Here is a 26,216-nt window from a genome sequence, read left to right as displayed (position 1 = left end):
AATATGCAAAAAATTGTAACAAAAAATATTTCTTAAAAATGCATTCAAATACGTTTGTACATGTCTACAATTCTCTGTGGTTGCATGTAAAGTTGTTTCTTTGACTTTTAGCTGCGTGTAGTTCAAAATATACCCTGTTGTGATTCAGTTGTGAAAGGACGTCCAGCAGGTGACGTCTTCTACACGTGCATTTATAGTCCATCGTCAACCTCTTTAAAATCCTTATGAAATATGCAAAAGCCATTGTGCTTACACATTCACATACTACAGTAATTTATTTAAGTGCCCAATTATTTTTTTAAGAGGTTGTTAATAGTCGTCCACTGACGTCCTTTAAACGTTTAGTAAGACCCAAACAAACCAGCACGGAAATCTTTATTTAAAAAAACCCTCAGTTTGTTTTACATCTTTTTTTATGTCAAATTCTATTCACAAAGTGCCCCTGTAGTTAAGTAATTGTGAAATCACTGCATTTACTCATTATTCCACCAGTTTCCCATACATTACAATATGATTTCATTATTTTGTTTATATAATTATTAAATATATATAGGCTATATCCATAAGTTATTCATACGTTATTCATAAAGTCACAATTTAAAGTCTGAGCTGGATGCAAAAACTGCTGCCAAGATGTTGTAACAAATCTCGCGATATGATATCCCTATAGCAGATAATCTCGCGATATGACAGTTTGTATACTCAACATTCCAGATCAGTAGGTGGCGGTAATGCATCTTTTTATGCTGGTTTGGCAAAACCGCCAAAAACACCAGAAGAAGAGGAGTGAGCAGACATTCTCTGGCGGTAACTTATTTCTATCTACAACACGAGGAGAGTTTTTGTGCGTTTACGAATCATTAAAAATTTACTGGTGGGTAAGTACATTTTGAGGTATTTTATTAATGTATTTTATTTTTACTTGTTTTACTCGGAACAAAAATCCAAAAGCAAGTATAAGCACACTGTCAAGTTAAATTAAATTTGGCTGAAGTTAGCTAGTATGCTAAAAGGTCATGTATAATGCTAGGGCCTTTTTTAACCCTAAAAACAAACTCATCTGTGGCAAAATAAAACGTTTATGGAACTTAAAAATTGAAGTAACCACCTTTCGAATATTTTCACAGAATGTTAAAGTGTGTTTGTGTTATGAGATACATAAATAATGATATATTCAGTATAGTACACACACACACACACACACACACACACACACACACACACACACACACACACAAGTAAGTGTGTGTATATATATATATATATTTCTTTATTATTAGGGAAACTTCTTGAGAAAAATGTGGGATTACTTTGCTTAAGCAAACCTCTTGGTGGTAAATTGATTCAGTAAAGACAAAAATTTGCATAAAAGGAAAAAACAGTAGTAAAATGGATATTTACTTTGATATCAAAGACATGCAGCACATAAGAGCACATTGGTTAATTAAACATGTTTAAAGATTAAAATAAAAAGTGCTACTCAGATGTAGCATTCTGACAGTTTTTTTCTGAAAATAAATTAAATGAAAGGCACAGCAATGTTAAAACTGTAGGAGGAGCTGATGAATAATTCACTGAAATCTGTAAATTAATTCGAACATGGCTGACTTCAATAAGTGCTTTAAAAGTATTTTGTCATTTTAGATTTGCTAAACATGTCCTCTGACTATCAAAGAAAGTGGAGACGTCGAAGGGCAAGAGTTGACTGCCATTCTTGACCCTGGAAAGTCGTCATCATCGTTTACGAGACTAGAGTCTGAAAGTGACCTGAAATCCTTTGAAGAGTGCATGAAAGATGACCAAAAGAAGTGGATCTGTGTAAGTTTAAAACGTGATGAGGATTTTGGGTATATTTCCAGATATACATAAATGCATATGTACGTGCACAAACAGATAAGTGTTATTTAAATATCATATTACATTTCTTTTGATTGTGGTGTCACTTTTAGGTTCAGCAACTGTCCAGAGTTGGCGGAATGTCAGTCAGAGACTGTTTAAACAAAGTCATGAACAGGTATGTATTAGGGCTGTGTATCACCAACAATGTCACGATACGATACGCATCACGATACTAAAGCCACGATACGATACGTATCACGATATGGATCAATTTTGAATTTTGAACAGTTTATATGTTTATTGTATAACCAGTGTTATAACAGTTGTGATCACTGAAAAACTATTTAGTTTTTGTCATTAAAAAAACAATGAGTTAAATGAAATAAAAAAATTAAAACTATCTTTTGTTGTTTTGACAACAATATTAATGACAGACATATGGCTTCTGTCCCTTTAAGAGCTAGTGCACGGATCCTGATTTCATTATACTGTCCCATCATGCGTTTTATGCTTAAGACATAACCGACTGTGTTTAGAGGATACTCAAGACCGAAATGTTTGACATCATTTTGCGTGTTTTTGTTTGTTAAAGTGATATAATCCGCGAAAAATAACTTTTGTTACTCGCGAGCTGTTTGTGAGCGCGTCGAGTATAAACGCCTCGTCCGTTTGGGGAGGTGCGCGCGCAGGCAGCGGAGACTCCAGGCGAAAGTATAAACAAGCCTTCACGCTCTTTGTGAAATTGCGTCTCGCAGAAAGTTTTAAAATGACTGATCTGATTTTATAGTCTGTGTGGATTAATTTACTCATACAATCTACATGCTAAAGTGCAGGACTGATTAAAATTATGCGCAATACCCGCAATCCTGCGCTGAAATTCGAGCCCTGAATTGGCTACATAAGCACAACAGTATCGATACGGCAGCTGCTGTATCGATACGCGCATCGTCAGGAGTTCATGACGATGTATCGTTGTATCGATATTCTGAGCACAGCCCTAGTATGTATTTACCTAGCATTGTTTGTGTGTTTAGCTGTGTCATATTTCAGAAAAAATGACAATAATAACAGTAGCTACAATAATGACCTCAACCTTTGATAATACTATAATTCTGTCACGCATTATATCTACTTATATAATTGCCAGTTTTTGTGTCAAATAAGTTTTAATGTCTGTGCTAAATCAGGCTGTTCGTAGGACTTTAAACAAGATATAAAAACCATAATGTTAGTGTAAGAAATGAATGAGTTATTACGTGTCACAAAAACTTTGGATAGGGACAGAGGCAGAGCACTTATTACATGATAGACTAGTGGTTGTGAAAGTGTATGTTTTAACACTGCATACACTGCATGCAACTGGCAAGCTGCACAGTACTGCTAATTTGCAATGCATTTTAATATTATGAAGTAAATCCTGAATTGTTTATTTCTCAGAATCATGTCAAATGCCTTAATGGCAAAATTCAACATGAGGGGTGGTGGCCAGCTGGAAAAGAAGGCATTCAAGGCTACACCTTTATATAATATAATACAAGGTAATTTGTGACACACATTGTATGTTCCTTGTGTCTTATTTATTTAAAAGACCTATTTTTATCAGAAATGTCCAAACGCATAATAAACATGTTTTTAGTCCCAGTGTACTCATATGTGGACATGTATGAAATCAACATCCTGTGTCATGAATTAAATCTTCATTTTAAATTTTGAAGTCTTGTTCGACTGCATTGTACAATTAGTTTGATAAACAAAAACACTTTCTAAATAAGTGCTTGTTTAACTTCTTGCTTTTTACATTCATATTCTCTTCCCTCAGATGCTGTGAAGAGGTGGAGCCCAAATGCTACTGACTTGGAAATTGAAGTAGCAATGGCGGAACACTTGAAACATGCTCCAGGAAGAGCTGGGGGTGGGGGTTATAAGAAGTAAATGGTGGTAAACCCAATGGCAAAGTTACTGAATCAGTGTTTAACCTGTTTATTGTTATACTTTATAAATAAATATACATACACACACAAAATATGCAATTATGTTGTGGAGCACTAAAATAAAATAGATTTTTTTTTTTGGAAAAGAATGGTGTGTTTATACTTATATCCTGTGTTTTTGTTATGTTGTTTGATTAAAAACTACACATTAATTTAAAAATACTGAAAACACAATTACCGCAGATTTGGTTAACTAAATTGCAATACTTGTAGTGTCTTGTTTGAATGTTTAATAACTGGAAGATATTATTCAAAAATGTTAAGTTCATGGTATCTTGTGGTAAAGTAAAATATTTAAGCTCACAAATAATGTGTTATTGGTTGTAAAGTACACGTGGGAAAAACATTTTATAGATGTCCAGGTCGGACTGGACCGCTTTTGGACCTTTTTGGAACCTTAGTCAAGTTAAGCAGATGTGTAAACCTCGAGAAATAATGCATTTCACGATGTTAGACAATATGGTATGTGTTTATTTTATATTTTAATGTACACACGTAAATTATGCAGCAGTACATCTTATTATAAACATCCAGAAGATGACCTATTTAGACGTCCGTGGACGTCCAGAAAAGACGTGCATTTCACGGCCAGAAGACGTCAAAGACGTCGGTTCAACGTTCATTTCGGAACTATTTTTCAACCATAACGGGACGTGACGAAGGGACGTCTTTTCAACGGTCTTTACACGTCTCAATGTTTGCTGGGATAGTATAAAGTATGTTTAATGATAAAGTCAAAGTTATTACTGTAAATTATTAATGTAGCCTTTTGAGAGTTTCTTTCAGAAAGTAAATTATCTGAAGTAGAATGAAATTACCTGGATTTGAACATGTATGTTTTCAGTAACTGCTTTAAAAATATTTTGTAATTTTAGAATTGCTAAACATGTCTATTCAGGGGACATCACAGCCCACCTGTCTTTATCAGAAATGTCCTGTTCACTTTCTCACTGTTACACACCTAGTTAGGGTCTTTCTCAAGTGCACCACAGTGGTATTGAAGAGGCAGGGGACAAATGCTGTTCCCCCCAACTGATCTAACACCAATTTAAAGCAGAACATCTTTTATACAATAAAATAAAATGTAATGCATGTTGATTACCTTTTTCTAATGTTTCATTCATGATTCATTCATCTTGTTCCGTGTTTTTTTTTTTAATTTAGCTGAAGACCATAAAAATATTTTGAAAATAAGTGCATGTCATTTACCTCAAATTTTTAATTTTCATTTATTTTAAAAAGAAATATATTCTCTTCCCTTAGATGCTGTGAAGAGGTGGAGCCCACATGCTACAGACACTGAAATTGATGCAGCAATGGCAGAACACCTGAACACGCTCCAGGAAGAGCTGGGGGTGGTGGATACAAAAAATGAGCCAAACAATGTGTTTAAGGGATAGTTCACCCAAAAATGAAAATTGTCATCATTTACTCAACCTCATGTTTCAAACCTGTATACCTTTCTATGTTATGCTAAACACAAAGATGTTTGGAAGAATGTTTGTATCCAAGCAGATGTCGCTTCCCATTAACTACCATAATCATTTTTTCTCCAATAATGGTAGTCAGTGGATGCTCTATTTGCTTGGTTACAAACATTCTTCAAAATATCTTCTTTTGTGTTCAGCAGAAGAAAGAAACTCATACAGGTTTGGAACATGAGGGTGAGTAAATGACATAATTGTCATTTTTGGGTGAACTATCCCTTTATATAATAATTCAGTATTTTGTAATTGGTATTTTACTTTGGTTAACAAATTGAGAGCTTGGAATTATAAGGTTCTATCTCCGTTTATTGTAGTTTATTGAGGATCAAAGTTTTTAAACTCGGTTTATGTTTTGTGAGATGGAACCTTTTTATTTTGTTACGTTCCCACTTTTTAGTCTAGGGGTTTCAAAGAGGGAGTAACAGATGTAACAAAAAGTAAATAAACGTGAGAAATCTCCTTTCCATCTATCCCAGCTCTAATTCTTTTTCACCTATAAATCACCAAAAGGCTACACAACACCCATTGATTTACTACTAGCAACAAAAGGAAACTGAGAGAAAGTGTGCTGAACGAGTTTCTTTTTAATAAAGGTTCAATCAATATATTTATAAAGCAAACAAAGATCAATAAACCGATAAACAAACTTAAATAACCATATCGTCAGGAGAGGGCCAGGCCAAAATAACAAACAAGACAAGGACTTCCTAAAGGTTAAACCCAGATAACTTACCTAACAAAAATAAATGAGAAATTAAAGACAGTTGTCTTACCTCTCTCCCTGACTAGAAATAAACAGGAAAAAAGTTAAGGAGTGGATACTCCAAACAAATTGGCGCCCAACTCCCTACACGGTTTAAACTCACATAGTTTAAATCAGGTGTCTCCAACCCTGCTCCTGGAGGGCTACAGTCCTGCAGATTTCAGCTCCAACCCCAATCAAACACACCTGGACCAGCTAATCAAGCTGTTCAGGGTTGCTTGATAATTACAGGCAGGTGTGTTGGAACAGGGTTGGACCTAAAGTCTGCAGGACAGTAGCCCTCCAGGAGCAGGGTTGGAGACCCCTGGTTTAAATGGTCATTGGACTCAGACAACAGGTTTCACCAAAGAATATAAGTTCTCTTTTATACAGCAATTCACACACACACTAATGTCTGGGATAGCTGGAGAGGGACTCTGTCGATCACAGTCTCTTTGTGGTTTTATACAGGCTGCCAACAGATAAGCCACGCTCCTGCTAATTGGCATCAGCTGCGGACAATTTGGAGTGCTGCATGAGAAAGAGGGAGAGAGAGAGAGATAGAAAAAGAGAAAACAAAAATCACCAGCACAATATAAACAAGACTACGTCACAGGACGTAACACCCCCACCGCTAAGATTATAAATAGAGTTATTTATAATACAGTCACCAATTCACTTTCACTATTAAATATTCACATGTTACTGTAATCATAAATCATTAAACCATTTATGACCTAGACAACGCATCCGCAACAACATTTTCGGAGCCTTTTTTGTAACGGATGTCAAGATTAAACTCTTGTACCGCAAGAGACCACCGCATAAGCCGCTGACTCGCATTGGACATGCGCTCAAGAAAAATTAACGGGTTATGGTCTGTGTACACTACTATTGGAGCAACACTACCACCCAAGTACACTTCAAAGTGCTGTAGTGCCATCAACATTGCAAGTGCTTCCTTCTCAATAACACTATAGTTCTGCTGACACCTTGAGAACTTTTTAGAAAAGAATGAAACTGGATGTTCTACACAAAAATTGTCCTCCTGCAACAGGACCGCACCAGCTCCTGTAGCTGAGGCATCAACCTCTAACTTAAACGGGGCATCAAATTGCGGGGCTTTGAGTATCGGAGCATTACAGAGCAAGTCTTTTGCTGCATTAAAAGCATACTCACAACTGGGTGTCCAGACAAACCTCTTTGTAGTGCTTAGCAGATCAGTTAGTGACGAGACAACTGAGGAAAAGTTTGGGCAGAAAGCACGATAGTACCCACACATCCCAAGGAACCTGCGCAGTTCACGTTTATTAGAGGGAATCTTGTATTCGAGTATAGCTGCAACTTTGGCCTCGACAGGCTTCACCGTTCCCTGCCCCACTTGCTTACCCAAATAGCTGATCATTGCTTTTGCAAACTCGCACTTGGCAAGGTTCAAGGTCAATGAAGCATCGGAAAAACGCTGAAAAACATTCTCGAGGGTTGAAAGATGTTCTGTCCAGTTATGTGAATGGATAACCACATCATCCAAGTACACTTCACAGTTTTTCACACCTGCCAACACATTATACATTAAACGTTGGAATGTGGCGGGAGCGTTTCGCATCCCAAAAGCTAAAACCGAATACTGCAGAAAATTGTCTGGAGTGACAAAAGCTGAGATTTCTGATGCACGTGGAGTCAGAGGCACCTGCCAGTATCCCTTCAAGAGGTCTAGCTTTGTTACAAACTTCGCATTACCGACCCGGTCCACACAATCTTCCATTCTAGGAAGCGGGAAGGAATCAGCTTTAGTTATGTTATTGACTTTACGAAAGTCAGTGCAGAAGCGATAGGTGGAGTCAGGTTTTGGTACCAGGAGGCAGGGCGAACTCCAGGGACTTTGACTGGGCACAGCAAATCCGTTCTGCAGCATATACTCCACTTCAGCCTTCATTATATTTCGCTTTTGGGGATTGACTCGATAAGGATGCTGTTTGATCGGGGATGCATTTCCAACATCAATGTCATGAGAACACATTGTAGTTTTTCCAGGCACATCTGAGAACAGACTAGGGAATTTGTGCAGTAAATCAGTCAGTTCTTTAGCTTGACTTTCACCGAGATGAGCAAGGTAATTCTTGAGGTCGTTTAGAATGGCAGAGTTCTGTAAACGTGTGGAGGAAATTTGAACATCTCTGCTACACAATCCGTCTTCTTCCATGGTATAGTTGGCAACCATAGCAACAGTGGAGGTTGGCACACTTGCCGTCACACAGTTCGTTTCATCTGTGGGTTTATCACACTTCGTTTCACTTTTGCATTGTGCAGTCACATACCTTTTCAGCATGTTGATGTGGCACAAACGGCTTTTACGTCTGCGGTCAGGTGTGTTAATGACGTAATTTGTGTCACTCACTTTCTTCTTGACAATGTAGGGCCCATTAAACTTTGCCTGGAACACAGAACCAGGAGTGGGTAGCAGAGCTAGAACCGAATCACCAGGCTGGAAAGATCTTTTAACAGACTTCTGGTCAAAGCGTGCTTTCATCTTGCCTTGTGTGATTTCAAGGTGTTTTGCTGCCACTTCACGAGCACTCTGAAGTCTCTGACGGAGAGACTGGACATAATCAGGGATAGCCACAGGTATTGGATGTTCAGTCAACAGCTGCTCGCTCAACAACTTTAACGGTCCTCGCACCACATGACCGAAGACGAGCTCAGCTGGACTATATCCAAGAGACTCTTGTACTGTCTCTCTCACAGCGAACAGAAGAAAGGGGAGACCCTCGTCCCAATCTTTTCCCGTCTCAACACAATAGCTGCGCAGCATCGTTTTAAGAGTTTGATGAAACCTTTCAATCGCACCTTGTGACTCCGGGTGGTAGGCACTGGATAACTGATGATTTATGTCAAGCTCCTTCAGAATCTGTTCAAACATTCTTGATGTAAAATTTGTGCCACGGTCCGTCTGGATTACTTTTGGCAGGCCGAAAGTGGAACAGAACTTGATCAGCTCTTTCACAACTGCTTTGGCTCTCAGGTTGCGTAATGGAACTGCTTCGGGAAAGCGTGTTGCAGCACACATGATAGTCAACATATATTGATGTCCTGCCTTGGACTTGGGCAACGGGCCCACACAATCGATGATCAGTCGTTCAAATGGCTCACACATCACAGGGATTGGCGTAAGAGGAGCAACAGGAACTCTTTGGTTCGGTTTTCCTGTGAGTTGGCAAACTTTGCAAGCTTTGCAAAAGGTAGACACAGCAGACTTTATACCAGGCCAGTAGAAGTATCTGGAAACTCGATGGTATGTCTTCGTCACTCCTAGATGCCCGGACATTACATGTTCATGAGCCAGCTTCAACACATGTGTTCGATAGCCAGAAGGCAAAACAATTTGCTGCACCACCTGACAGTTCTCATCTTCTTCGTCTGGTTTCCATCTACGCATCAGCAGTCCATGATCCCAGAAATACTTTACCCCAGAATTAGGTGCTTGCCCAAGATCGGTAGCTTTAACACACTTAGCTAGCGTTGGGTCTTCTCTCTGCGCTGTTATCAAATGTTCTCGACTCACTTTTAAGGGGACTTTTGACTCCAAACTGGGATCAGGTGCAAGCTCAGGCTCTGTGGTCAGTGTATACTCACATGGGGTAGTGTCAGCAACCAGAAAAGAATCAGTGAGATCCACCACTTCTTTGAATTTTTGTGCTTGTGCACGAGTCACTGCGCATGCAGGGAATGCTGAAGGATACAAAGTAGCAAGATTAGTCTGGTCCTCTACACTTGGGGTATATGACACAATTGGAGAGGGAAAAACTTCGCCACCTGCTAAATCATTCCCAACAATTAAGTCTATACCTTTTACAGGTAACTGTCTACGGACACCCAGCTTAACAGCTCCACTGACAAGACCTGACTTTAAGTGAACCGTATGCAAAGGTACATTAGCACAGCGCATCTCAATACCACGGACCAACACATCATACCCTGTGTACGTGTCAGCAGAAAATGGTAGGCTACTCTCAAGAATGAAGGATTGCGCAGCTCCAGTATCTCTAAGCATGACTACTGGCTTAAACTCAGCATCAGGGAATATAGAAACCATGCCCTCTAGAAGAAACGGCTGGTAACTTTCTACATCAGCTGGGCTTAATTTTGGTAAGGACTGAGCAAGTGCTACACTCTTAGTTTTCGAACCCTTCTGCTTCCACTGATGACAGTCCGCAATCAAATGTTCAGGGCTTAGACAGTAGAAACATTCCCGTCTCTCACTATTACCAGACTTAAATTTACGAGCACTCTTCGTGAAATTTTCTGCTCTAGCAGGGCGCATTACATGAGGCATCACATTTGGCATATCGCCCGCATATGGCGCAGAGAATTTCGGCTGCCGTCCTGCAGCAAAAACAGTGCGATGTGTTAATACGAACTCGTCAGCCAAAACAGCAGCGTTAGACAAGCATGCAACTTTTTGTTCGTTCAAATGAACCACCACATTCTCTGGGACACAATTCTTAAAGTCTTCTAGCATGATTAACTCTTGCAACTCTTCCAGAGTTGTTATTTTGCTAGAGAGACACCATTTATCAAAGAGGATTTTTTTCTCCCTTGCAAACTCTACGTACGACTGCCTGGCTGTTTTCACGTGTCGCCGAAATTTTTGCCGGTATGCTTCAGGGACAAGTTCAAATGCGCGTAAAACCGCTGCCTTAATTATATCATAGTCGAGAGAAGATTCGATTGGCAGAGCAGAACAAACCTCCTGCGCTTTTCCCGTAAGGCTACACTGCAATAAAAGAGCCCACATCTCTTTTGGCCAGCCTAATTTTCCTGCGACTCGCTCGAACGTTACAAAGTAGGAATCTACTTCCGCTTCTCTGAACGGTGGTACTAGTTTAATATATCTACTGGGGTCAAAAGGAACTGTAGTAGACATGTCGCTATGCCCTTCAGCCAAAGGACTAGTTGCTGTTAATGTAGGAGAAGACACTGAAGAAGTTTTGGTACGCGGAAAAGGGATTGGTTGTAGAGCAGCACGCTGAGCTTCTAAAGCCAATTTTCGCAACTTAATATCCCTATCAGCCTCCGCTTCAACAGTTCTCAACTTAATCATCTGAGCTTCACACTCCTGCTTCTTTATTTCCAGATCTAACTCCTTTAACCTCAGTGCTAACCTAGGATCTTGAAAAGCAATAGCTTCTGTGTCAGGTGGACCTACACTACCCACCTCTTTACCTGCGGCAGCGTTGAGTTGCTCTACCACCTCACTATCGTCGCTCTTTCTCGGCAAAATTCCATCACTTACCAATTTGTCATACAACTTTTCTTTAATGACCTGCTTGGTAGCTTCTTTGACAATGACGATGTTAAAAAATTCTGCTATCTGAATAAGATCTTTTTTTTTACAGCGATTAAAGACTTCAAAAGATGGCGCAAGAGTAAATGAGAGCAGATCAAATTCCATCTTAATCCCCTACTACACTCTCCTCTTTCACTCAAAGAAGAAAACAGCCAGCAATCAAGAAAAAAGTCGTACTCACCAAAGTAGAGTTGCTTGCAAGCGAGTAACGAATCCTCAATATTAGTAAGGACGAGCAAATTGTCACAGGGCAAAATTAGTAGTACTTTGAAAAAAAAAAACACAACAAGATCACACAAAAGAACGCAAAGGACGAGCCCCCAATTGTTACGTTCCCACTTTTTAGTCTAGGGGTTTCAAAGAGGGAGTAACAGATGTAACAAAAAGTAAATAAACGTGAGAAATCTCCTTTCCATCTATCCCAGCTCTAATTCTTTTTCACCTATAAATCACCAAAAGGCTACACAACACCCATTGATTTACTACTAGCAACAAAAGGAAACTGAGAGAAAGTGTGCTGAACGAGTTTCTTTTTAATAAAGGTTCAATCAATATATTTATAAAGCAAACAAAGATCAATAAACCGATAAACAAACTTAAATAACCATATCGTCAGGAGAGGGCCAGGCCAAAATAACAAACAAGACAAGGACTTCCTAAAGGTTAAACCCAGATAACTTACCTAACAAAAATAAATGAGAAATTAAAGACAGTTGTCTTACCTCTCTCCCTGACTAGAAATAAACAGGAAAAAAGTTAAGGAGTGGATACTCCAAACAAATTGGCGCCCAACTCCCTACACGGTTTAAACTCACATAGTTTAAATGGTCATTGGACTCAGACAACAGGTTTCACCAAAGAATATAAGTTCTCTTTTATACAGCAATTCACACACACACTAATGTCTGGGATAGCTGGAGAGGGACTCTGTCGATCACAGTCTCTTTGTGGTTTTATACAGGCTGCCAACATATAAGCCACGCTCCTGCTAATTGGCATCAGCTGCGGACAATTTGGAGTGCTGCATGAGAAAGAGGGAGAGAGAGAGAGATAGAAAAAGAGAAAACAAAAATCACCAGCACAATATAAACAAGACTACGTCACAGGACGTAACAGTGAACTATCCCTTTATATAATAATTCAGTATTTTGTAATTGGTATTTTACTTTGGTTAACAAATTGAGAGCTTGGAATTATAAGGTTCTATCTCCGTTTATTGTAGTTTATTGAGGATCAAAGTTTTTAAACTCGGTTTATGTTTTGTGAGATGGAACCTTTTTATTTTATTAATAACTACTAACAAAATATTTTTTTTTACAAAAATAACACCACACAGGCATTAATAAACACCTAATGGATCAGATTGTCAAAAACTCAATTTCGACAAAAAGTGGAGATAGAACCTTATAATTCTAAGCTCACGAAATGTTAAACATTGAAAAAAATAAAGAGAATTTTTGGCTGTTCAAGATCAATAAAATGTTGTGCTTAATCAGAACATGCTTCTTTTTTGCTTATGTCCACAAATAATGTGTTATTGTTTTTGATGTACACGTGATTAAAACGTTTTATTGACGTTCAGGTCTGACTGGACCAATTTTGGACCTTTTTAGAACCTTTGTCAAGATGTGTAAACCTTGATTGCCTTTCACGATGTTACACAATAGGTGTGTGACTGTGATTATTTTATATGCAGGCTTATATATAGGCCTACACTTAAATTATGCAGCAACACATTTAAACACATATGACGACGACGCATTTACACGTCCAGGGACGCGCAGAAGAGACGTGGAAATCACGGCCAGACGACGTCAAACACGTCGGTTCAACTTCCATTTTGGAACTATTTTTCAACCATGACGGGACGTCTCTGTCGGACGTCTTTTCAACGGTCATTAAACGTCCAAATGTTTGCTGGGATATTATCGTCAAAGATACCCAGCAAACATTTGGACGTTTAACGACCGTTGAAAAGACGTCCGACAGAGACGTCCCGTCATGGTTGAAAAATAGTTCCAAAATGAAAGTTGAACCGACGTCTTTGACGTCGTCTGGCCGTGAATTCCACGTCTTTTCTGGCCGTGATTTCCACGTCTTTTCTGCGCGTCCCTGGACGTCTAAATGGGTTTATTTATTTTTTTAGTTCTTCTGGATGTTTATAAGATGTGTTGCTGCCAAATGTATTTGTATATATAATCCTGCATATAAAATAATCACAACCATATTGTGTAACATCGTGAAAGGCAGTCATTTAGGCTATTTTTACACATCTTAACTTGACAAAGGTTCTAAAAAGGTCCAAAATCGGTCCGGTCAGACCTGGACGTCTATAAAACCGTTTAATCACGTGTACATCAACACATTATTTGTGGACAAAAGCAAAAAATAGTGCTATAATTTAGCATAACATTTTATTGTGAATATTACATTTGAAATGTCTTCCAGTTGTTAAACAGCTACTGTTCAAAAAAGATAATAGAAATAGTACAATGTGGTAAATTCTGTGGTAATGGCATTTTCTCTAAAAGTTTCACATTAAGGTTAAGCAGACATTAATCAAACCAGAATATAACAAAAGTACAGGAACAGTCAACACATTCTATTTTTAGAGTCTTATAATATGCCATCATTGATGAATAGAAGTCAGAGCTGTGGCAGTACTAAGTTTCAGTTACTAACAGTCTTGCATTACTGTTAAACAGCCATAAATGAAAGTTTTTAGAGTCTATGAAGTTTGTTTATGGTTTTTGTTTTGTTTATGGCTCATTTTTTAAATCCACCACCCTCAGCTGTTCCTGGAGCGTTCTTCAGGTGTTCCTCCGCTGCTGCATCTATGTCTGAGTCTGTAGCATTTGGGCTCCACCTCATCACAGCATCTGAGGAAAGAGAATATGGTTTAAAAAAAAAAAGAAAAAGGCTAATTTCTAGGTAAATTACGTACTTTTTTTTTTGAAAATGTCGGAAAATAACCATGTTATTTTACTGAATAAACGGTCCGTGGAGCACAAACGAGTTGCGCAGTTTCGTTCCGCTTTCATTTTTAATTTTTTGCGATGTTTTAACAATGTTTTAACAATGTTGCGGTCGCGCCAGCGCGACCTATAACAAAATTTGGTCTCACCGGCAGAAAAAATTAGCCTGGTTCTACCAGACTCTCGTACATAAATGTAAAATTAAATTAAATAAAATTTGTACAGAGAGTCTGGCCCATGCAAGCGTTAACTTCATTGAAGGCGGGTACTCTGTTGAAACAGAGAATGTCTAATGTTACATTTATAATACAAAATGTACTTACCCAACAGCAGATTTTTAGTAATTCGGCAACACACCAATGCACCCTCAAATCCTGCTCGCCTCGTGGTTGTAGAAAAACGGGAAAATGGCTACTTTATCGCTTTATCGCGAGATAATATATCATATCGCGGGATTTTGCAATATCGCGAGATTTGCTACAACATCCCGGTGGCACAGTTTTGACGTGTAAAGCAGTGTACGTCTTTTCAAAACCTCTTAAAACTACTTGGGGCACTTAAATTAATTATTGCAGTGTCAACCAAGGTGTAAGCATAATACTTTTGCATATTTCATAAGGATTTCATAGAGGGTCATGATGGACTATAAATGCACGTGTAAAGGACGTCACCTACTGGACGTCCACTTAAAACGACTTTAAATGCAGTGGCTTTGCAATCAATTAACCACACTGGGCACTTTGTGATTATAATTTATTTTAAACAAGATAAAGTAAATATATTTACTTTGTATACAAATCGTGTATTTCATAAAGATAATTCCTGTTTTTTTTTTTTTTCTGTCTTGCTTGACAAGACGTGTAAAAGACGTCAGTGGACGTCTTCACAACCTCTTAAAAACTACTTGGGCAATTAAATTAATTATTGCAGTATTAACCATGCAAGGATTAAGCACAGCTTTTGCATATTTCACAAGGATTTCATAGAGGGTCATGAATGCACGTGTAAAAGACGTCACCAGGTGACGTCCTCTCACCCGATACACTATATATTGAACTACACGTAGCTAAAAGTCAAAATAACAATTATACATGCAACCCCAGAGAACTGTAGACATGTACAAATGTATCTGAATGCATTTTTAGGAAATGTTCTGTGTTACATATTTTTACCGATTTATGCCGTCCTACCGCGACTATTTTTGGCCAGGGACACGACGTTGCCGTCGGACCAATGTTTGCTGGGTAGAGACAGAGACCGTGTTTACTTTGAACATGTAACAAAATGTAGTGAGACTATTTAGGGCTGCTTTTAGTATACTATACATTCTTTGTGTGATATCTACAGTTCCCTTTCGAAAGGGAACTCTACACTACGTCAAAATGACGCTATGGGGAACGCCTCAGGCGTGACAGGTGTCTGAAATCAATATCAAATCACGGCAATCACATTGACCGGCGACAGCCCGTGAATCATTAACGTGAATGATTAACATGCGACCTGCAAGTATAAAAGGGCGCCTTGCAAACATGACAACATCTTTTCGTCTTCAGGGACTGTTTTGTCTGGTCTTAATGTCAAGCATTAACGGCAATTAGAAAATGAAGCGCACACTTAAGGCAAGTCCTAAGGTAAAGAATTTCATTATATGTGTTGACCCGTGCCCAAGGTTTTTGTTGCCGGGTGACACACATGAAATGTGCATTTTCTGTCTGAGTGAAGAGCACGCACGGGACGCTCTCGAGGGAGCGTCCTGTGCAAATAAAAAAAAAAAAAAAACCTCTCAGATGCGTCATCGACTGACGAGAGCGTGTTGCAGGTGGATGACGGAGACGTTTCTCCTACTGGTACTGCAGAGAGTGCTCTTCAGGACGGGCAAGAAATGGCTGATGAGGATGAATTAGATCCAGAGCCTCGTCAGCCATCCTGCCCCGTGTATGCTGAGCTGGTGGTTGATATGGGGCGCGCCGCCGACAAACTTCAGTTGCCATGGCGGCGCGCTCAGGGAGAGATCGCTCGCGGCAGGCTTGACGATCGATTTCTCCCTGAACATATGGCACCAGCTCAGGTGAGCCTTCCTTTCCTTCCTGATCTCCATACTGAGATCGAGAGGGCTTGGAAGAACCCATACTCTGCTCGTATTCACTGACATCAGCGGGGTGATTTCGCTGATGTTGAGTGGATCGGGAAGCATGGGTATGTGTCGATACCGCCGATTGACGAGACGTTCACAAAATATCTCGTGTCTGGGCGGGTGTCGACACTTAAAGCTCCAACCCTGCCATCCAAACCGCTTAAAGTATCAGTTCGTTTGAATGGCAGAGCATACACGGCAGCAGGTCAGGCCGGCGCTGCTCCCCATACCATGGCGGTGCTGCAAGCTTACCAGGCTGACCTGCTGTGGGATCTCGACCAGGGGGCGGGGCTGTCCCCTGAGGCGGTTGCTGAGCTGCGTCGAACCACAGTTTTGTCTCTCCAGGCCTGCTGCCGCGATCGGCCGATCGATGGCAGCGATGGTGGCCACGGAGAGGCATCTGTGACTTAACATGGCTGATATCGGGGAGAAAGAGAAATCCTTTTCTCCTCAATTCACCAGTTTCGCCTTCTAAACTTTTTGGCACCTCCGTGGATGCGGTGGTTGGGAAGTTTAGAGAGGCGAAGGCACACTCAGCTGCTTTTGAAACATGTATACCGCTGAGATCCGGGTCCAAGCCCAGGCAGACGGGAGGCCCTGGTCCCTCTCGGTCCGAGGACCGTAGACAGGACCAGAGGTCCAGTGTCGCCTCTCGTGCGCCCCCTCCATGGAGGAGTAGGACACAGAGAAGGCGAGCCTCCCGCAAGAAGAGGGATCTAAGGGAGGTCATCCAGCGCAAGCGCACACAGCGTGAGTAAGGGTTGATCTCCCTGGAGGGCCTTTTTCTACCAGCCCTCTCTCTCTTCCTGACTCCCCAGGCGTTCTTGCTACATCAGGCCTGGGGCTGGGCCCATGATAGAACTATGTTCTGTTGGCCCGCCTTGGCTTGATTAGTGTGAGCGCCTCTTTTAGGCATGTAAAAGTGGTGGACCCCAGGTTTTTGTGAATCTCTGGTGGAGTCTTCACTCCGCATGCCGCAGGTGAGCTGATTGGTCTTTTAAGAATATCTGTGTGTACAAAGAACACTGACATTTATTTCTCTACAGACCTCGTTCCCTGTATAGACCTAGGGAGTCGTACTGGCAAGGAGGAATAAGGTAAAGTAAGTTTTGGACTTCAGGGCCCTGAAGCCTCCCCTCAGTTGGTGGCTGGAACGAATTAGGGAGAAGCGCAAAGAAGATTTGGCTTCCGTGCTGAGTGTGTGATGGCCTTCCGGTCATAACATTTTTTATGCGTGGTGGGCCGCCGCTCATTTCTGTTTAGCCTCAGGGCTATTAGCCACCCAGGGGTAGAGTAGTTGGTCTTCCTAAAAAAAAAAAAAAAAAAAGCTTTTTTGTTTAGGTTTAGACTGACGCTGGCGCTTCAGATAGATCTTATGTCTTACCTATCGGTTTGTGACATTGATATCCTGAGTACTTCGCTCCCCTGAGCTCTGTAAGGTGTCAGTAGGTTGAGTGTTTCACAGCCTCTCAATCAAGTTGGCTTTGGCTCCTCTGAGCCCTCAGGTAGATCTATGCTTATGGGTCGGCCCTAACCCGGGCCGCCTCTGTAGCTGGCCTAGGCTATGTTTGGGATGTTGGAGGCGTTCTGCTAAGTATAGCTGCCGCATTCATTATGTGTTAGGCTTCCTCCCCTAGATTTCAGCCTCCTCCCTTAAATGGGAGTTGTTGGCCAAGGCCTGCCCCTTTCACTGCATTCAGGGGTGATAGAGTAATGCAGGGTGGTAGTTGAGGTATGATCCTTCAGGCGGGTCAGGCTGTCTTTCGCTCTGCGATGTGATAGTTTGCCAGACCCTGCCGAACAGAGCTACTTGTTTTTAGGCCTCTAGAGCTGGCTCCACTCAGCCCGTTGAGCTGAACCGCTCGAACGATGGGTGAAAGTTGGTTGGCTTGCAAGCAAGCTCCGCTCCCCCAGGCTGGGCACAGGACAAATCCCTGTCACCCTTTGGAGCCACTTGCAGGCCCGCTCCCTGTCTAACATTTCAGGGGCATATGGTGTTACTCCCCCACTAAACGCGGGGTAGTTTTGAGTAATCCATTCTCAGCTCTGTATTATCTACCTCACACCACGATGGCTCCGGTTGAGCAGGGAGTTCTAACTACATTTCATTCCGGTATTTGAACTCCGCTCCCTTGAAGCCAGGGCATTGCCATGAGCTGATGCCCATGCATTTAGTAGGTAGGCCCTTAAAATGGGGCCTCCACTAGGCAGAGTGGCGTATGTTGTACTCCCCTGCTATGAGGGTATTGCTTTTTGCTGAGTACACTGCCTTTGGCAATGTGATTAGGTGCCAGGATGCTGTAAGCGCTGTAGTAACAGTTTTTCTGCCTTGAAGGCTGCACAGTTAGGTAGTAGGCCCCAGCAGGCCTCCTTGACTGGGTAGCCCCTAAGATAGGGCTCCTAGGCCAGCTCACCTTCGTTGGTTGGCCCTGGTAGTTCGGGCAGAAGACTCACTACCGAGTAGTAGGTCTTAACAGGCCTCCTCGGAGGTGGGTCACAACATTGTGGAGCATACACTAGGTCAAAACTTTAGGAAAGTTTTTTATTAGTATGGTTCCAGCAGTGTTCATTAAAGTAGCAGAAAGACTCGCTATCAGCTAGTAGGCTCGACCGGGCCTCCCTGTTAGGCGAGTCCCCAGCAGCAGTACACATCCAGCTGATTAGACCGTTTCAGGAAGTAGGCCTCTTCAGGCCTCCCTGAAGATGGGCTCCCACATTTTTTGTGGAGATCAGGTAGTAGGCTTTACTAGGCCTCCCTGAGGGCTGAATCCCTCATACTGTGGTACTAAGTGGCCCTGAGGTTGAACTATCAGGTAGTAGGCCTCATAAGGCCTCCCTGAAGGCAAAGCCCCATAGACAGTCAACTGGACTGCCAGTCTGGCCCAATGTCAGCTGTGGTTTTCAGGTAGTAGGCCTCTCCAGGCCTCCCTGAAAGTAAGCTCCTTCATGTCATGGTTCTCTGGTAGTAGGCCTCACCAGGCCTCCCTGGAGTTGAGTTCCAACATACTTTGAGTTTCCACTTAATGTGGTTTTTCTGGTAATGGGTAGTAGGCCTCTCTAGGCCTCTCTGTAAGCGAACTCCCATGTACTGTGGTAGGCTTCACTAGGCCTCCCTTAAGTTGAGCTCCCACGTTTTGTGGTTGTCATGTAGCAGGCCTCTCCAGGCCTCTCTGTAAGTGAACTCCCATGCGCTGTGGTTATCAGGTAGTAGGCCTCTCCAGGCCTCTCTGTAAGTGAACTCCCATGCACTGTGGTTATCAGGTAGTAGGCCTCACTAGGCCTCCCTGAAGTTGAGCTCCCACATACTGTGGTTATCATGTAGTAGGCCTTTCCAGGCCTCCTTGGAAGGTTAGCTCCCACTTACTGTGTGTTTCCACTTAGCATGGTTTTTCAGGTAGTAGGCCTCTCCAGGCCTCTCTGAAAGTGAGCTCCCACGTTTTGTGGTTATCAGATAGTAGGCTTCACCAGGCCTCTCTGAAGGTGAGCTCCCACATACTGTGGTTGTCAGGTAGTAGGCCTCTCCAGGCCTCTCTGAAAGTGAGCTCCCACGTTTGTGGTTATCAGATAGTAGGCTTCACCAGGCCTCTCTGAAGGTGAGCTCCCACATACTGTGGTTGTCAGGTTGTAGGCCTCTCCAGGTCTCCCTGAGTAGTTTCACTGTGGTGCTGGGTTTTGTAAGCTAGTGGCCGCTTACTTTCAGTTTAGCAGACCTTATCAGGCAGCTACCGAAGGTGAGCTTGCGCCCTGGCTCGACTCAAGTTTGTATTCTCTGCTACGGGTTCCCTCCTGGAACCTCTTTATGCTGCTACAGCCTGGTTGCCTACCAGGTAGATCTAATGCTCCCCTCACTGAGGGTCAGTATGAGTATGTGGTCTCCTGAGTCTGATCAGTCGGTCGTAGGCCTCTCTTGAGGCCTCCCAGTTAGATCAGTCCTTAGGCCCTCACAGGCCTCCTTAGTGTTTTGAAACACAAACACTGGGTTGATCCGTGGATCGAGTAGAGAAACTCCCCTCGCTGGCAAGGGTTGTAAAGCACTATGCTGAGTCATACTCTCCAGGATATCCCGTCTCTGAGATCCGGTCCGGGTGGTTTACTGCCTGCTTCGCAGTCCCTCGGGTTGGATGCCTTCCTAAAGGCAAGTGTCCAGAGGCTCTGTCTTCGGACAGACAGGAAGTGGCCAGACTGTAGTGTCTTATATGGTGACACCAGGTCAGGCCTGCCTGGTGGCATTTCAGGTGGCACGTTCCCCTGAATAGTGACTGGCTGGGGTTCCCTCAGGTTCCCTAGCCACATTCCCTAGAAGGGACCCCTTCTAAGAAGTTGAAGTTGTGGTCCTAGGCCCTTGAGCAGGCCCAGGTAGACCTTTCACTAAACTATGTTTATGGAGGTTTTCTGTGGTGTCATTTAGCTTGGGCTATGACCGTAGGGAGTGCTGTCACTGACAGCTCAGTGTGACCTGGGGGTGAGTGGTACTAGCGTTCATTTGAATTGCCGGTTCTGACAGTTGTCACTGCCTTTTGGCATGCACTCCCCTTAGCATGGTGGCGTTGGTATATCGTTCCCCATAGCGTCATTCTGACGTAGTGTAGAGTTCCCTTTCGAAAGGGAACGTCTCAGGTTACGACTGTAACCTATGTTCCCTGAGAACAGGGAACGAGACACTACGTCTTCCTGCCATGCCTCGGGGCCTGCCTGCAACAGTCCCTTCAGACGATAGGATGTTGTCATGTTTGCAAGGCGCCCTTTTATACTTGCAGGTCGCATGTTAATCATTCACGTTAATGATTCACGGGCTGTCGCCGGTCAATGTGATTGCCGTGATTTGATATTGATTTCAGACACCTGTCACGCCTGAGGCGTTCCCCATAGCGTCATTCTGACGTAGTGTCTCGTTCCCTGTTCTCAGGGAACATAGGTTACAGTCGTAACCTGAGACGTTTCTAGTCGAATGATTTTAACTACTTTGTGTGTTACATGTAATGTGTAGTGACATTACAAAACGCACTGTGTTTAGTTGAAGACGCAAAAAAACTGCACATAAGCATACTCCCCTTCAGACTCTCTGTTCTGTGCACCCAAAACCTTCTTTTCTGTCTTTAAAGAAAATGAAAAGCTCGTCCTCACTGGATAATGATGATGATGATGAAGTGTCCATGTTTTCTCAGCTGTCGGCGCAAAAGTTTTGGAATGTTGAAGCTCTGAACGTCACAGACGTCGCAAATTCGCATCGCGGCTGATGTAAATGGTTTTGACGCGAACTATTCGCTTTTCCGTTACGCATCCGGTGTGAAAGGGCCTTAAAAAGGTAAAAAGTAAATTGTATACATATATTAATGGAGTAAGGGTCAATTAAATGTATTAGCTTGAATCTAAATGGGTCACAAAAAGAGAGAAGCAATTAATAATAGTGATAAACTAAATAGGAAATATAAATCTATATAAATAAGGGTTATAAGAAGGTTACGTTTAATTTGTTTAGAGCAAACCTTTACTGTCATCCTGGTCATATCTATATATTTTTTCTTGTGTTATGTGGTGATGTTTTGAATTTCACTGCTTTATCTTTTTATTTATCATTTCCCTTAAATGCATCATACCTGTTTCTAACGCAGCCACCATTTTCTTTTCCCCTTGTTGTTGATTCAGACGTCTCCTGAGTTCAGTGTTGGAAAGATCAGTTGTTTTAACCATTCATTAAAATGAATCGGTTCAAATGAGTCGTTAGCTGGCGAATTGGACGTGTCATAGGCGTTGTGTGATTATCCCAGCAGAAGGACATGGACATCCCACAAGGTTTGTGTCAACACAGAAAACATTACATCACTGGATAGGTTTTTTCATTTATTTAAAGTGTGATTTTTATGTCAGCTGAATGTGCGGAACGCTTTTCAGAGAAGATAAGGCAACGATTTTAGCACCCAGCGGTAGTTCAGGAAAAAAAAAATCTCCGAATGCTCCACATGAAACTTTGGTCTTCTGACCTTTTACCATCGTGTCGATGTATTTTGATTCTGTGCGAGGGAGAGAGAGCAAGACAGCGCTTAGTTTGGAGACGGTGAAGTCTTGTTTACACTTTCACCCGGCTCCGAAGAGAGAGAGAGAGTGCGCGACTGGCTCTCTCTCTCTCTCTCTCTCTCTCTCTCTCTGCTTGTTCTTTCAGTTAAACATGCGCCCTGTCACAACAGCAGCAGTTCATCTACATTACTCGCCGATCAAATAAGACTTTGGCAGGGCAAAATTCACTTTGGCGGCCGCTAGAAAAATGTCAATGCAGGAAAAACCCTGTTATTGCAAACGGCATAATTTGTCTCGTTTAGTAAAATAAAGCCAACCCAGCAAACATTGGTCCGACGGCAACGTCGTGTCCCTGGCCAAAAATAGTCGCGGTAGGACGGCATAAATTGGTAAAAATATGTAACACAGAACATTTCCTAAAAATGCATTCAGATACATTTGTACATGTCTACAGTTCTCTGGGGTTGCATGTATAATTGTTATTTTGACTTTTAGCTACGTGTAGTTCAATATATAGTGCATCGGGTGAGAGGACGTCACCTGGCGACGTCTTTTACACGTGCATTTATAGTCCATCATGACCCTCTATGAAATCCTTGTTAAATATGCAAAAGCTGTGCATAATCCTTGCATGGTTAATACTGCAATAATTAATTTAATTGCCCAAGTAGTTTTTTAAGGGGTTGTGAAGACGTCCACTGACGTACACGTCTAGTCAAGCAAGACAGAAAAAAAACCAGTAATCTTTATGAAATACACGATTTGTATACAAAGTAAATATATTTACTTTATCTTGTTTAAATAAATTATAATCACAAAGTGCCCAGTGTGGTTAAGTGATTGCAAAGCCACTGCATTTTAGTGGACGTACAGTAGGTGACGTCCTTTACACGTGCATCACACGTCCATCATGACCCTCTATGAAATCCTTATGAATTATGCAAAAGTATTATGCTTACACCTTGGTTGATACTGCAATAATTAATTTAAGTGTCCCAAGTAGTTTTTAAGAGGTTCTGAAAAGACGTACACTGCTTTACACGTCAAAACTGTGCCACCGAGATGTTGTGGCAAATCTCGCGATATTGCAAAATCCCGCGATATGATATATTATCTCGCGATAAAGCGACAACGTAGCCATTTTCCAGTTTTTCTACAACCATGAGGTGCATTTGGTGTGTTGCCGAATTACTAAAAAATCTGCTGTTGGGTAAGTACATCTTATAAATGTAACATTAGACATTCTCTGCTTCAACAGAGTACCCGCCTTCAATGAAGTTAACGCTTGTCAATGGAGAGGGGCCAGACTCTCTGTACAAAATTTAATTTAATTTAATTTTACATTTATGTACGAGTGTCTGGTAGAACCAGGCTAATTTTTTCTGCCGGTGAAACCAAATGTTGTTATAGGTCGCGCTGGCGTGACCGCAACATTGCCCAGCAGCAAATGGTAAAAAAAATAAAATGAAAGCGGAACGAAACTGCGCCTCTCGTTTGTGCTCCACGGACCGTTTATTCAGTAAAATAACATGGTTATTTTCCGACATTTTCAAAAAAAAAAAAAGTACGCAATTTACCTAGAGATGGCCTTTTTCTTTTTTTTTTTTTTTTTTTTTTTTTTTTAAAACAACATATTCTGTCCTCAGATGCTGTGATGAGGTGGAGCCCAAATGCTACAGACTCAGACATAGATGCAGCAGCGGAGGAACACCTGAAGAACGCTCCAGGAACAGCTGAGGGTGGTGGATTTAAAAAATGAGCCATAAACAAAACAAAAACCATAAACAAACTTCATAGACTCTAAAAACTTTCATTTATGGCTGTTTAACAGTAATGCAAGACTGTTAGTAACTGAAACTTAGTACTGCCACAGCTCTGACTTCTATTCATCAATGATGGAATATTATAGAAAGACCCTAAAAATAGAATGTGTTGACTGTTCCTGTACTTTTGTTATATTCTGGTTTGATTAATGTCTGCTTAACCCTAATGTGAAACTGTTAGCTGCTAGAGAAAATGCCATTACCACATTGTAATATTTCTATTATCTTTTTTGAACAGTAGCTGTTTAACAACTGGAAGACATTTCAAATGTAATATTCACAATAAAATGTTATGATAAATTATAGCACTATTTTTTGCTTTTGTCCACAAATAATGTGTTGATGTACACGTGATTAAACGGTTTTATAGACGTCCAGGTCTGACCGGACCGATTTTGGACCTTTTTAGAACCTTTGTCAAGTTAAGATGTGTAAAAATAGCCTAAATGACTGCCTTTCACGATGTTACACAATATGGGTGTGATTGTTTTGCAGGATTATATATACACATACATTTGGCAGCAACACATCTTATAAACATCCAGAAGAACTAAAAAAAATATATGAACCCATTTAGACGTCCAGGGACGCGCAGAAAAGACGTGGAATTCACGGCCAGACGACGTCAAAGACGTCGGTTCAACTTTCATTTTGAAACTATTTTTCAACCATGACGGGACGTCTCTGTCGGACGTCTTTTCAACGGTCGTTAAACGTCCAAATGTTTGCTGGGAAGCTTTAGATCGTCTCTCCCTCTCCATGAATTTTTTTTTATTTATTTTTTTGCATATAGGCACTTTGCACTAGTAATATTTAATAATAAAATAATGAAATTATATTAAAAGATTAAATTTTAGTCTTCACACGGGTGCGAGGGCCCTTTCATCGCTGCTTGCTTTGCCTCAGTAGCGAAGCTGGAATGGGTCGTGATCTTCTGTGGGCGCGAGGCAGAGCTCTTTGAAAGAGGGCCACTTTTTTCATTCTTTTTTACTGCAGCTTTATCCAAACAGAGAAACCTGAGCACTGTTCTGATGTGGATGCAGCTGTTTGAGCCAGAGTTTTCAAGATTAAACCACTGATCTGAAGTCCGATCTGGACTCTTGAGACGATTGGACACAGGAATGGACAGACTTCCCAAAACCTGAACATGGTCATTATCCCTCACTTGTACACTAATGTTCTGTTCGCTTGGGGCACTGATGAAGACCTTACACCCGTGAAAATTCACTGGAACAGCAGTCAAACCCGTGACTTCCCACCCGTGAACTCGTACTAGATCGATGTACTCCCAGTTACGAGTTGGAAAAACACGGGTTACAGGTTGCCTGGAACGCGGCATAAGTCCCGTATTTTGTTCCGATCAGACTGTAAAAGAAGACGGACGACGCCGTACTCTCTTCCATTGAAGAAAAATGAGGCCGCCAAAGTCTCCGATTCTGCGCAGTAGGCTAGTGAGCGTGAAGTGAGAAACTTAGTTTTGAGAAAGAAATAAATAATTTTTACCCCCTTGAATTTCTGTTTATATGCATTCTGTTCACATGCATACATACATACATACACACACACACACACTCACTCACACACACACACACACACACACACACACACACACACACACACACACACACACACACACACACACAGTGCTTTAGAAATAGAGTTGAGTTTCTGACTTGCCATTTTTGCATATTCAGTGTGTGTGTGTGTGTGTGTGTGTGTGTGTGTGTAGATCCGTATATATTTATATACATATATGAGCTACAATATATTGTTTCACAGCAGCTTCACAATAGTAACAAATTAAAAAATCGCCTGAAAAGCAGCTTGGCCAACAAGCCAATAGTGTCAATATTCAGTTAATAG

General features: G+C 41.5%; 1 protein-coding gene across 2 annotated transcripts; it reads left to right on the top strand.

Annotated features, from left to right (window-relative positions):
- The first annotated feature begins 762 nt into the window (after positions 1-762).
- Positions 763-5,692, top strand: LOC307163774 (uncharacterized protein). 2 transcript variants are annotated; one of them, XM_079880015.1, is made up of 6 exons: positions 763-874; positions 1,645-1,818; positions 1,950-2,014; positions 3,277-3,377; positions 3,659-3,767; positions 5,094-5,692. In XM_079880015.1, exons 2-6 carry the CDS (start codon positions 1,789-1,791, stop codon positions 5,131-5,133), a joined length of 345 nt encoding a protein of 114 aa, XP_079736141.1. In that variant the 5' UTR covers positions 763-874; positions 1,645-1,788; the 3' UTR covers positions 5,134-5,692. The 2 variants fall into 2 exon arrangements, with proteins under 2 accessions (XP_079736141.1, XP_079736140.1); XM_079880014.1 differs by having other exon boundaries at positions 766-878.
- Positions 5,693-26,216: the final 20,524 nt, after the last annotated feature.

This window comes from Squalius cephalus (assembly GCF_949319135.1).
Source record: "Squalius cephalus genome assembly, chromosome: 8".
Taxonomy (NCBI): domain Eukaryota; kingdom Metazoa; phylum Chordata; class Actinopteri; order Cypriniformes; family Leuciscidae; genus Squalius; species Squalius cephalus.
The sequence above is the reverse complement of the archived record's forward strand: the minus strand, read 5'-3'. Positions and strand labels throughout refer to the sequence as shown.